Source organism: Scomber scombrus, chromosome 6, assembly GCF_963691925.1.
Source record: "Scomber scombrus chromosome 6, fScoSco1.1, whole genome shotgun sequence".
Taxonomy (NCBI): Eukaryota; Metazoa; Chordata; class Actinopteri; order Scombriformes; family Scombridae; genus Scomber; species Scomber scombrus.
This window is the reverse complement of record NC_084975.1, coordinates 5,403,211-5,415,431: the sequence shown is the minus strand read 5'-3', so window position 1 is coordinate 5,415,431 and position 12,221 is coordinate 5,403,211. Positions and strand designations below refer to the sequence as shown.

General features: G+C 37.7%; 1 protein-coding gene across 1 annotated transcript in view; it reads right to left on the bottom strand.

Annotated features, from left to right (window-relative positions):
* cep290 (centrosomal protein 290) overlaps positions 1 to 11,453 on the bottom strand; it is a 40,480-nt gene extending 29,027 nt beyond the window's left edge. Inside the window, exons 1-18 of the mRNA XM_062420921.1 lie at positions 11,340 to 11,453; positions 10,865 to 10,942; positions 10,678 to 10,747; positions 10,530 to 10,576; positions 9,826 to 9,960; positions 9,424 to 9,477; positions 7,708 to 7,854; positions 7,331 to 7,513; positions 6,964 to 7,053; positions 5,725 to 5,847; positions 4,755 to 4,878; positions 3,942 to 4,114; positions 3,411 to 3,573; positions 3,184 to 3,284; positions 3,025 to 3,091; positions 2,291 to 2,397; positions 947 to 1,022; positions 625 to 758 (exon numbers count right to left, since the gene is read on the bottom strand). Coding sequence (XP_062276905.1) covers positions 625 to 758; positions 947 to 1,022; positions 2,291 to 2,397; positions 3,025 to 3,091; positions 3,184 to 3,284; positions 3,411 to 3,573; positions 3,942 to 4,114; positions 4,755 to 4,878; positions 5,725 to 5,847; positions 6,964 to 7,053; positions 7,331 to 7,513; positions 7,708 to 7,854; positions 9,424 to 9,477; positions 9,826 to 9,960; positions 10,530 to 10,576; positions 10,678 to 10,747; positions 10,865 to 10,942; positions 11,340 to 11,453 — 1,986 coding nt within the window. The remainder of the gene's footprint in view (positions 1 to 624; positions 759 to 946; positions 1,023 to 2,290; positions 2,398 to 3,024; positions 3,092 to 3,183; positions 3,285 to 3,410; positions 3,574 to 3,941; positions 4,115 to 4,754; positions 4,879 to 5,724; positions 5,848 to 6,963; positions 7,054 to 7,330; positions 7,514 to 7,707; positions 7,855 to 9,423; positions 9,478 to 9,825; positions 9,961 to 10,529; positions 10,577 to 10,677; positions 10,748 to 10,864; positions 10,943 to 11,339) is intronic.
* Between the last annotated feature and the right edge of the window lie 768 nt (positions 11,454 to 12,221).

Genomic DNA, 12,221 nt, shown 5'->3' with positions numbered 1-12,221 from the left:
ATTGCTAATTTGATCAGTGCCCAGAGAGAGAAGAGAAAACAGATGAGACAACCGAAAAATCTGACACATCTGACCCAGGTAAAGTGCCAAGATCTGCTTGTGAGAGACTCTCTTGATACATTCCATATCTAACCTGCCAAAACCCCAAAACGTTCTTGAAACACCAACAAAGTAACTACAGTTTGTCTAGACATCTTGGTGTGGGATGCTGACTTTGGCCTGAATGCAACGCCAAACTTAGAAAGATGGTGCACAAGTACACACTCTTATAAATGGTACTCAGCCGAATCGAAATGCCGTGTTGAAACATTACAGTGATTGTTGTATTGAGAGATGTATGAAGCCGTGACATGCACTGTATGCTGATGTATGTGCTTCTTTCTCTTCTCCTTTTTTCTCACTCCTCTTTGTGTGTTTGCTCATGTGGGCATGGTGAGTATGCTTTATGTGTAAAGTGACTTGAGATGACTTTTGTTGTGATTTGGCACTATATAAATACAGATTGATTGATTGATTGATGTAAAAAATCCCAACTTTAAACATTTACAGAAACAATATCCTGACTGAGCACTGTCTAAATAATCTTAAATGAAACATCAGATTTGGTACCTGGGCAATACTTACATTAGCCAACCTTTCCAGACTGGGAATATCGATGGCAGCACCAAATGGAGTAGTCCCCTGATGAATCCTCATAGCTTGTAGGACTTCTTTCAGCGCAGCCTCCAGATCTCTTTTCACTTTTGACAGCTCATCCACTTGGAAATAATATACACACAGGAGGGAACAGTATCAGTGAAGCTGCGGACTCTGAAGCATTACATTCTGTTGAAAGCTAATGTTAATATATGACCCGTAGGTAAATATTCTGCTATTAGACTCATGGGACTGATGCAACACGTACACGTCCAGGAGAGACTTGGGGTAAAAGCTTGGCTATACTTACATTTGACCTGAAACTGGGTCTTGTGAAGTTCAAGCTCTCTTTCCTTATTGTTAAGTGCTTTTTCTAGTTTTTCATTCTGTGAAAAAAAAAAAAAAGTTAACATAATTGAAAAGGTTACAATTAAAAAAGGTAAAACATTTCAACTACAGATGCAACACATATTGGCACCAAAACAGAAATATCTCTTCAGTTCCCACAAATATTCCTAGTGACATGTAGTTTGGGGTAAAAATCAGCACATTTCATGGTCTGATATAGATGGACTATACTTACTGTAAAGACCGGTGTATAAGTTGCACCGGTGTATAAGACGCAGTCTACTTTGGGGGGTGTCATGTTGGGAAAGACTGGTTTATTTGAAAGTACCAGTAGCTATTCATTTATGAACACATCCGTATATAACTCTAAAACCTTCTCAATTTACTTTTATTTGAAACACAATCAAAACACACATATTACACCTGAAACAGTGTGTCAGGTTAATGGTTAATGGTCCGAAATGATGAATGCCCGCCTTTCTAGTCTTCCAACAACTCAAAGAGCTTTACACTGCATGCCATCCACACACTGACAACACAGGAGACGCCAAGAGCAATTTGGTTGTTCAGCATCTTGCCCAAAGACACTTCAACATGTGGATTGGAGGAGTTCAGGAGGAACAGCAACCCGGATATAGAGCTTAATCACAAATCATTGACTCATTTTTTTTTGTTGCATTTTCTTGTTGTTGTTGTTTAAAAGCAAAAATAGTCTGCAAGTTTTGTCCCACCTGTTCCACCTGCCTCTTTTTTTACTTAAACCTCAACTGTACCCAACAGGGTACTTTACTGCTTTCTTTGAGATCTAATTATTTCCTTTTGTTGAATCTGAGCCACTATGATGTGTACAATTTAATGGGTTTAGTGTGGCAGATGTCCGTGTTACTGTTTTATGTAATGGCATCCTACAGATATTGGCACAAATTACTAATTTCATTAAGTAATTGGATACATGACATCAGCTCATTCACTTTTTATCATGCATCTGTACTTGTTTACAGGTGGATTAAAAGGTGATTAATTCATAAATTAGTCATTTATTCCTCCCCCACTGCGTTTTTTTCTTTTTTATTATCCTTCTTATTATCATTATTTTTTCCCACTTCATTCATAAATTATTCTGCGTGTTTATTTTATTTGCTGGCTCAGTTTTTTGTGTGTACCAAGTCTCTGCAGTGAAGGACATAGACCAAGCAACTGTGTTGTGTACAGTAACATCAGTAAGCTTTGATATGGGATAATTTAAATCTGTGGCTTTATCAGATTTTCTCTTTTTGTTGAAATGCGGGTGAGATCAGGAGCTTACCTTTCGCCTGATTTCTTCATCTGTGTAAATGCTGCTCTGTTGAAGAGAAAGCTGCACTGTTCTGCTGGGCCTGTCGTCATCCTCGAGGAAGCTCGACTGTGGGATCCCTGAAGGCACAGCTGATTGTTACTAAGACTTCAATATGTCAATGAAATAAATGCATTAAAATATTCTGTATGTTTGGCATTTTAAAAGAGAAACAACACAAAAAGACTGTAAGTCAGTAATAATGTCTGATAGGAAACACTTGGTTCATTTGAGATAAAATATCAATATATAATGATTTTACCTACAGAAGTTTTGAGATATACGTATTTGAAATTTCCAATCCCACAAAAATATAATGGAGATGAAAGGAATTTTTAGTTTGTGGGGCAACGCAAACAAAAATGACATTTAAAAACTGTTCATTTGTTCCTAGAGAGGGTGTCCTAAATACTGATACAATGAACACATTGTCTGATTTCCAGGAATATTTTTTCTGGAAAGACACAGTTAATGCTGCTTCATCTGTCCAATCAAGGCAATTATTTACATGCTTGAAAATGACAGGAAGTCCAAATTTTTCACAACACAGATGGGTGGTGTGTGATGTGTCACCGGAGATACATACAGACAGACAGATGGAAACACCCAGAAGAAACCTCTCTGCTTTGATTTCATCTTTGGCAAAAATCTCTCAATACAATCATTGGTGTTGTGTAATTGTATGTTAGTTTGTTTTTTGGGGTCACCTCTCTCTTTCACTATGCGTCTGATTTGTTTCTTTAGCTCCAGTCTTTCCTCTTCAAGCCGTTCAATCTAGGGAGGAGGCCAAGCAGTGAGGTGAAAAGTGCTTATAAAGCATAGTGGTTATAAATGCAATGATTATAATCTTTGTAATCCCACTTTACCTCTTTGGTGAGGACTTGGTTTTCTGCTTTGTACTGGCGTTGCTTGAGATCTTTGGCTCGCTTGAACTCTGTCATATCCACTTCCTCCTTTGGTTCCAGGCCTTTGTAGTCAAGACAGAAATAAACAAGCAGAAGATTGATTATGCTAATCCAGATCAGTGTCGTCTAAACAGGCTTACAGATGTGAACTGTACATTTTTTAAATTTTTTTTTTTTTTTAATCTGACCTAGTTTTTCTCGGAAATCCTCGTTTTCATCCATGAGGTCACTGATTCTCATCTCAAGCTGGTTGATCTCTTTGGTCATGGCCTCTGCTTCACAATCTCTCACCCTAATTTGATTGTTACACTCTTTGATCTCCGCAATGGCTGCTTCCAGGCCATAAATGCCCTGCAATACAGAAACAGAGCTGCGGTTACTTGTCCGTCAAAAAGCATGTCTTGTCTCACTGTCTTTTATTTCCTTGTTTTTCAACTCATATGCTTTTTGGGGGAAATTAGGATGTGATTAGACATGGTGGAGGACAAACACTTAGTTTGTGGACCCAAAAAGCATGTTGATCACACCACAGTCACACAGTCATTTCAATGTCTCTATTAAAAGTGAGGATGGACAGAAAAAAAACATAGGCATCGCTTCTGGGAAATTAAGATGAATTAATTTGATTTGGATTGGAAAAAAACTTTGATCGAAGCCAAAAGTAAAAAAAACAACAACAAAAGAACAAAGGGGGAAAGAGACTGTCTTTGTAGACTTACAGACTCATACTGGCTCAAGCGGTTTGAAGCATCAATGAGAGCTTTGTCTTTTTCCTCAGCATGAGCTTCCGCTTGTTTTAACACCTGTTCTGCTTCCATCGCTCTGGTCTCTGCAACTTCCAACTTGGACTTCAGCTCCTCCATCCTTCGCTGCTGCATGGTTGATGCCGGGCCTTACACAAGAAAAGGAAAGTATTTCATGAATGTTGGAGGTACTTGGCCGTTCTAGTAGTTCATCTAATAAAAAAAGCATATGTAAACTAGACATTTTTAACTCCACTTCACCTTTGTTATCTAATAACACAGGTGTTCATCTAATAAAAAAAAGCATATGTAAACTAGACATTTTTAACTCCACTTCACCTTTGTTATCTAATAACACAGGTGTTCATCTAATAAAAAAAAGCATATGTAAACTAGACATTTTTAACTCCACTTCACCTGTGTTAGTCCTATAGATTTTACAGGTATGTCACAGATGTGTGGAGTGAAATTAAACTTATACTGAAATCAAATACATTTAAAGTGAAACTTTTAATGCTAAACTTGTACTAAAACCTCAACTCTAACCATTAAATTCCCTCTTTAAGGCGTGAGAAGCAGAAAAGATTTTCATCACACATTGAAGGACTTAACTTTTACTGTACCTCTCTCCCTCATTAGGGCCATAGCCACGACAACCATTATTACTGCAAAAGCCTGAAGCCCACCATGTGGGTGTGTCATCGGGTGAGTCAAAATTCAAATGATAAGTATTAAGATCCTTTTTAACAACCTTCATCATATGTATCTTTATGTAGGTGATCCACTCACCTCTGTCTTTCTTCGTGGACGTCTTTAGCTCCTCAATTAGCCGAGTGTGCTTCTCCATTTCCCCTGTATACTGCTCCACCTGTTCACTCAGCATCTTGATTTGATTATCTCTCTCTTGCACGGCCTTTCGGGCATTCACCAGCAATTCAAAAATAATGAGAATTTATGTGTTAGACTGAGCTCAGCTGTACCTGTAGCATTGACACAAGTGCACTTGCATCATAAAAGGAAATTTATGAAATGAAAATAAGGGGTAAGCCTGAGGGTAAGAGGCACATGACGGATGCATGAAGAGCAGAGACACTTACACCGCATAGCTCATATATGACCTGGCCCGGGACAGCGATGGAGATAGTAGGGAGGACAAGTTGATAAAACATGACAAGGTGAAGAAAAAGAAGACGGTAGGAAAAAAAAAGACAGATGGATGGAAAGCATGAAACGACAGACGCCTCAGATTCAAGATTCACGACTTACACGTTTACTACCTTTAAATACTGCAACTGGGATAATATACAGTATGCAGAGTGTGAATGAATGTTATAGTTATAGTTACTGCTCTATTGACGTATGTGCACATGTGATACTGCTTTAACAAGAAACTATTTAAATCCATTAACATCCTCATATCCTATATATAACAGATATTTGATTTCAGCACACTTCCTTTGAGAAAACACGAGTGGTATACATATCAATTTAATGTTAAAGCAACTCCAAGTTATAATAAATCCAATACATCATTTTTTTTTTCCATTAATAAAAAATGTATGCTGCAAGATATTCCAAGTTGACTATATCATCTTTCTACAAGAAGATCCTGAGATAAAGAGGCAATGTTTCTAAGTTTTTTCTCATAAAAAAATGTCCAGGCACTGTGCCTAATCATAATAAAGCATAATGACCAACATTCAGTACACCGCAGCAGCAGGAGATAAGCAATCAGAGAGATATTTGTGCTGGGACAGACCTGTTGCAAGGCAATAATGTTGCTTTTATCCAAGTCCAACTGGGCTGAACGCAGCTTTTCTCTCAGCTCGCGGATCATCTGCTGGTACACTGAAATTTCATCATCCTTCCCGGAGAGCACTCTCTAAATGTGAACAAACAATTGTGTCAGCATGGTGGGAAACATCATCACAGTGCTGTAGAAAAGTCAACAATTCACTGACTTTTGTAAAGAAGCATACACAAACATGTACGCATTCACATAACTAAGTCCCAGACGTTAAAGGAGCACCAGGGAGTAAAGAAAAGATTTAAAGTTTTTCTATTGCGTTCCCCTATTAGCACTTCTGATATTTATGAAAACTAGCCTGTTTTCAGCTTTATTTCACAACACATAGCCACAGAGACACAGTCCTGGCCTTTTTATTTTACTGTCTGACTGTTACACATGACTGTGATGTTTGAACTGATATTGTAAATGAGGCATGCAGAGGTGTTTTATGCTTATTCATTTCTGTTTTAATATGTCACTGCATTGATACAATTGTCTTTCTCTTTCTCTCATTTGCACACTGTATTTATCTCAGCATTGCTTTACACTTGTGGGTAAATTGACTACATAACTTTTTTTAATGTCAGTTACTAAAATATAACAAGAAATTTCCACCCCTACAGTTTGCCTTCTCTGTGAATGAATGCTGTTCACAAGTTGTAACAGCCTTGAGGCTTGTGTTTGAATAATCAGTGAAAAGTGGTGGAGCAAATCCCCCTAAATAGTTCCTCAGCATTCCTAAAGTCCAACCCAAGAGAACAGACTCTTTGGGAAACTAAACGTAGACCCTGGTTCCTCTGATCCAAAGGTAGGTAACGTTTCTGCGTTCATAAAAAGGTTCATGATTTATATACTCGCTGCCCACTTTATTAGAAACACCTGTGCAACAGCGCTGCTACAAATGGAGCTTATACAAAGCTTGTACATTTTCGGTTTCTGTTGACAATTTCAGAAAGATGATAATTCTACTTTATATTTAGTACTGAGGACATGGTGGGTGGTTGTGGTGTACTGGAGTGCACAATATTGAAACACAGTTCAAATATTTTGCCCTCTTTCATGTAGGTTAATGGAGTGGACAAAATATTAGAACAACTTTTCAATATTTGTTAGAGTTAAAAAGTACTTGTAAGTACATATTGTGTAAAGGGGAAAAAAGAAGAGGCCCTTCGTTGAAAGTTGTAAATATGACATTTGATTAACACTTACCTTCCACTCTTCGACTTTAGCATTGACCGCAGCCATAATCGGGTCATCTTGTTCTGTCATGTTATGAATCTTATCTGTTAACTCTCTGACCTGCACATGAAACACGCACACGCACGCACACACACACACACAGAGAGTCATGATTCAGAATCTTGCATACATCACTGTCTAGTAGTAAAAGACTATAACAGCTTTCACACTGCACAATAATAACCCACTTCTTATATGTGGTATCAGTAATGTCAGGCAACTAATCCCAGCATGAAATATACTTTACAAGCAAACCACAGATTTACGTAACAGAATAAAACGGAACTTCTGTGACAAAAATAATGGGGAGTAGTAGTTAATTCAGCAGGGTCTTTACTTGCAGCTTTGCATGATCCCTCTCTTTCCTGAGTTGGTCCATGATGGAGTCAGTCTGCTGCACCACAATTTTCATCTTGTTGTACTCGTCTGTCATCTTCTCCATCTCCTTCACCGACTCCTCCAGACTTTTCTGCATCTGCTCGTTCTGTGTCTTCAGGTATACTATTTCATCCTCTGATCGCTAAGCAGTAATTAAATTATAGTAAATGACTAGTTAACTGAAAACAACACTGATATTTCACGTTTTCTGCAGTGCACACATTTGGTGGTTCTATATTTCTCTAAATAATGGTATTATTGCCATGCTTTACAAATAATGATCTGTTACCTCACTCAGCAGCTGGTTTAGTAGACTAATAGTTCAATAAATTGTACCTGCAGGTCTTCCAAACACTGGTAGAGCTGGCGATTAGCCAAGTTGAGCTTCCTCTGGGTCTCAGCATTCTCGTCTCTGGAGGGGCCCGGCTGATTCTGGTCCAACTCCCCACGATAAAAGTCCACATCCTGCTGGAGCTGCTCATTCTGACGAGGTACAGGAAGGACATACTTAGTCTCAGAAGAGGTGTTGGATCCAATGTAGTGTGATTATACAATATACACAAATCTACACACACAACATTTGATAAAACAACTAAATGTGTCTAGGGTTTGAAGCTGAAAGAATTAGTTGACAGACACATTTTAATAATTTTATAATTCTTTAAATCATCTTTTTCAAGCAGAAACACGAAAAACCCTGATTCCGACCTCTGAAATGTAAGGATTTCCTGAGTCTCATATAATAATAAACTGAATATCTTCAGTTCAATAAAACCAAGCAATTTTAAAGACTTATAAAAGGGAAATGAAAGGAACTTGTGATGGGCTTTTAAAAATATATATTTTCTGACATTTTACAGGCCAAATGATTCCTCAGTCAATCAGGAATTGATCATGAAAGTAACTGTTAGTTAAAGTTTTACATATGTTCATTGTATGCACAGACACGTTGAGTAGAAAATAGAAAGAGAAAAGTAAAAAATGACCCGTCAATGTGCAAACTAGGCTGGTAAAAATTGCTCTTTGCCTGTTTCATCAACAAAAGATCACACTTCCACACAAGCCAATAGCTTTTACATAATAGCTTGGATTCTATTTTATTTATATTTACATATTTCAATATACTCTCTATATACTCTCTTAACTGCTACAAAATCTACCATTTTAAACTGAAACACCAATAAACTACACTGTTTGTCTTGTACATAATTTCTTTTTAATGCACACTGGTCTAGAATTGAATACTGTTTATACTTTAGAATCCCTAAATTTGACCTATTAGTTATCTGTTGCCAATTCCTCCCGTACCTACGCACTGGACTTTATCTTATCTATGCTATCTTAATGTTTTTTCCCATTTTCAACCTGTCACTGATACAGGATACAAATACAGGATGTTAAATTATGAATGATTACACTGTTTATTAATGACCTCAAACCTTAGTTTGGCATTTTTGTGTTGCACTTCCTTGTTGCTAATCAGCTGACATACATTGATGCAGATATGGTTGCAGCAAGTCAATATGAGCTTGGACAATTTATCAATCTATATCTACAGTCTCTCTGACTAACTATACAACCTTTTGTAATTTGACTAGCCTTTGTCAGGGGAGTCACACGTGTTTTTGGACTCAACACCCATATACTCACCATACGTAAAATGATCCAGCAGTACAGATTTGTAACAAAATTAATAATACATGTCCAGTACCATTCATGGACTATCAAGACCATCGCTACAAGAAATCTTAGATGTGTGTACTGTGTATCGTCAGGCTCACTTGTACCTTTATTCAACTACAAGCACTATCATACCTATTTTAAATAACTAAAGTCAAATATTTACTCAACTACACAACCTATACATCTTACCGTCTTCTTAAGTTTTTTTATCTATGCGAATGGAGCAGAAAAAAGATGAAAAGAGATGATGAAATTTCAAGAAAACATACATATGAGTAAATGATAGCATGTTTAAAATGTAGATGGTTTATATTGTTTACTGACTGAGGGTGAAGTAATGTGTTTGATGGAATGCCTGCTACCACATACCTCTCTTTTCAGCTTCTTGACCTCATCCTCGGCCTCCTCTGCTCTCACAGTCAACTGGGAAAACAAAAAAAGGGAAAGAAGAATATGCAGGAACTCAGTGAGAATTTAACCACATTAAATGCCTAACACACATCTGTTACATTTGTAGTTTGGAAAACCGCCAGAGTCCTCGAATACAACTGCTGACAGTGACACTACTAAATATACCATGTTTTCGTCTGCTTCAAGCAACTTGCACAGAAAAAAAAGTAAGAGAGATTTAGTATAAGAATACTAAAGTGTTTTTACATGAGGCCTAATGTAGATTAACTCATAAACCAATATGTATAGGTCATCCAAGGACTACATACAGAATTCACAGTGCTGTGCTAAACATTGGAATTGTGGGTAATGTGGTCATACCTCCTCATTGCTTTTCTTTTCCTTGCCCATTTCTTTCTTAATCTGGGTCACCTCCTTCTCCCTCTGCTCTAGTTGGGTCTCGAGCTGCCGAATCTCATCTCTCAGGAAGCGGTTGTCTGGCCCTGTGCCGGCGTGCTGAGCCGTATGGACCGGACGCAAGACAAACAAACACCCAAACAACCCCCACCAAGAAAGAAACCTCTTAGCCTACAATCTTCTTAATGTTTACAACAGTGATAAATGCATGACACTTAAACAAAACAAAAAAAGATTACCTACGTCTTCCCAAAGCAAATGGTGGTGAAAGTTCTTATTACATCCAAATCTTCTAAATTTAAAATAATTATAATTAACTTGAAAACTGTTATGGCTGTGAGCATGCAAGGAATTAGCTATAATCCTCTTAGGTGTTGTCTTTCAGTCACAGTCAGCACAACCAATCCCTCTGCAGCCAGGGATACACTCTATGATTGGCTAAAGGATTTGGCACTGTTGCCGGAAGTAAAGGGGCATGAAGGGTCATTTCAAGTCAAACATATCAGTGCAGTCTTTTACTTTAATATCTGTACTGGAATTCTTCCCGAGAATAAAAAAAAAGAACAAATCAATTGCTCAGGAAGAAATGTACAGTATGTTAAACACAGTATGTAAGTATGCAGAAAAATAGATGCATAGATAAACAGACAAATAGAGAAAAGCCTTACCTTGCGCTCTTGTTCCAGTCTGGACACCTTGGTGAGAAGTTCCTTTTCTACAGAAGTCATAATCAATTATTTAAATGGTGCTGTTTGTTAGAAAAATGCATAAGAAATTAAAAATATTTTGATTACTGAACATGATCTGTGTACTAACCAGTTCTAGCATGCTTTACACCGACGCCATCTATGAAGTCAAAAGCAAGAACAAGTTCCCGATCCTTCATCTAACAGGGAAGAGGAGGAGAAGACAATTGCGTCTACAATGACAAACTCATGCAAAGAGGGCTGTTGATAGATGTGCATGGTAGAGATCAGGATACAACAGTAACAAGACACTACACCTTCAAAAGGGCTTGAAACACTCTTAAGATGTGAATAATGTTCTCTGGCGCTTTATCCTTCACCTCCCATTCTTCCGTCTGCATGGAAAACATGATATTATACTCATTCAAGTCTGCAACAACAATGATCTGATACATAACAAATATATACACTTTATATAGACTTACTGAATCACATGTGCAAGCTTAGGGGCAGACAAAGCAAAACAACCTGATGAGTACATTCATTTAGCTGACAAAAGCCAGTGAGCAGGGATATGTAATACCCTGAACAATAATCTCAGATCAGTAGGAGAGTCTGCTTTGTATAAATAGCCGTAGTCATGGCAAATGGCATAGAATAGCCAGCACTAGTAGGGATACAACTTGTCTTTTTAAAACAATAGTAGAATAGCTGATGGATGGGTGAGTGGATGGAGAATGTGTGGCGTATGTTAATTAAAACTGGAGGTGTAAGATATTGTGGGACAATTACCAAAGCGAGCATGGTGAAGACCTCGTCCACTTTCTCTTTTTCACATTCGTGCAGGGTCGCTGCATCAATTCTCCTAACTTTATCCCACTCAAGAGCAGCAGGCATCTTGGGCATTTGTTTGTGAAGATTTTTCTTTTTACCAAGCTGAAGTAATACAACTGAATTTGCCTTATGTTAGTGTTAGCTTGTTACCTCATTTTAGAGATAGAAGCTATGGCTAAAACAAATATCATTATGCTTCTCAAAAATTAGCTGTGGCGGTTCATATGTGAGCTAACGTTCAACTAAACCACGCTCAGTAAAGACAGGTCGATTAAATATATATTAATGCTAAATGGAAACCATAGGATAACGTTAGAAACAAGCTAAAAAAGACAGTTACGTTAGCAGCTTCTTTATGGTTGCCAGGATACGATGCTTAGGCTGCTTGGTTACCATTGACAACGGCGCAGGTTAACGTAACGTTAGAAGAACTGATTAAGATAGTACGCAAGAAAATAAACGGCTTACTGAAGAAATTCAGTGACCAAGCATTTGTTTTCATTAATTTCCTAGCTGCTGTGGTGGTTCATAACATGAGCTAATGTCCAACCAAACCACGCTCAGTAAAGACAGGTCGATTAAATATATATGCATGCTAAATGGAAACCATAGGATAACGGTACAAACAAGCTATAAATGACAGTTACGTTTTGGTTGCCAGGATATGATGCTTAGGCTGCTCGGTTACCATTGACAACGGCGACAGTTAACGTAACTACTGATTGAGATAGTCCGCAAGAAAATAAACGGGCTTACGTTAAACTGTGCTAATTTTACCAATATATCTAGGAGGTGTGGATATAAATGTATCGTATAGTACTTATATTAAAGCTTGATACT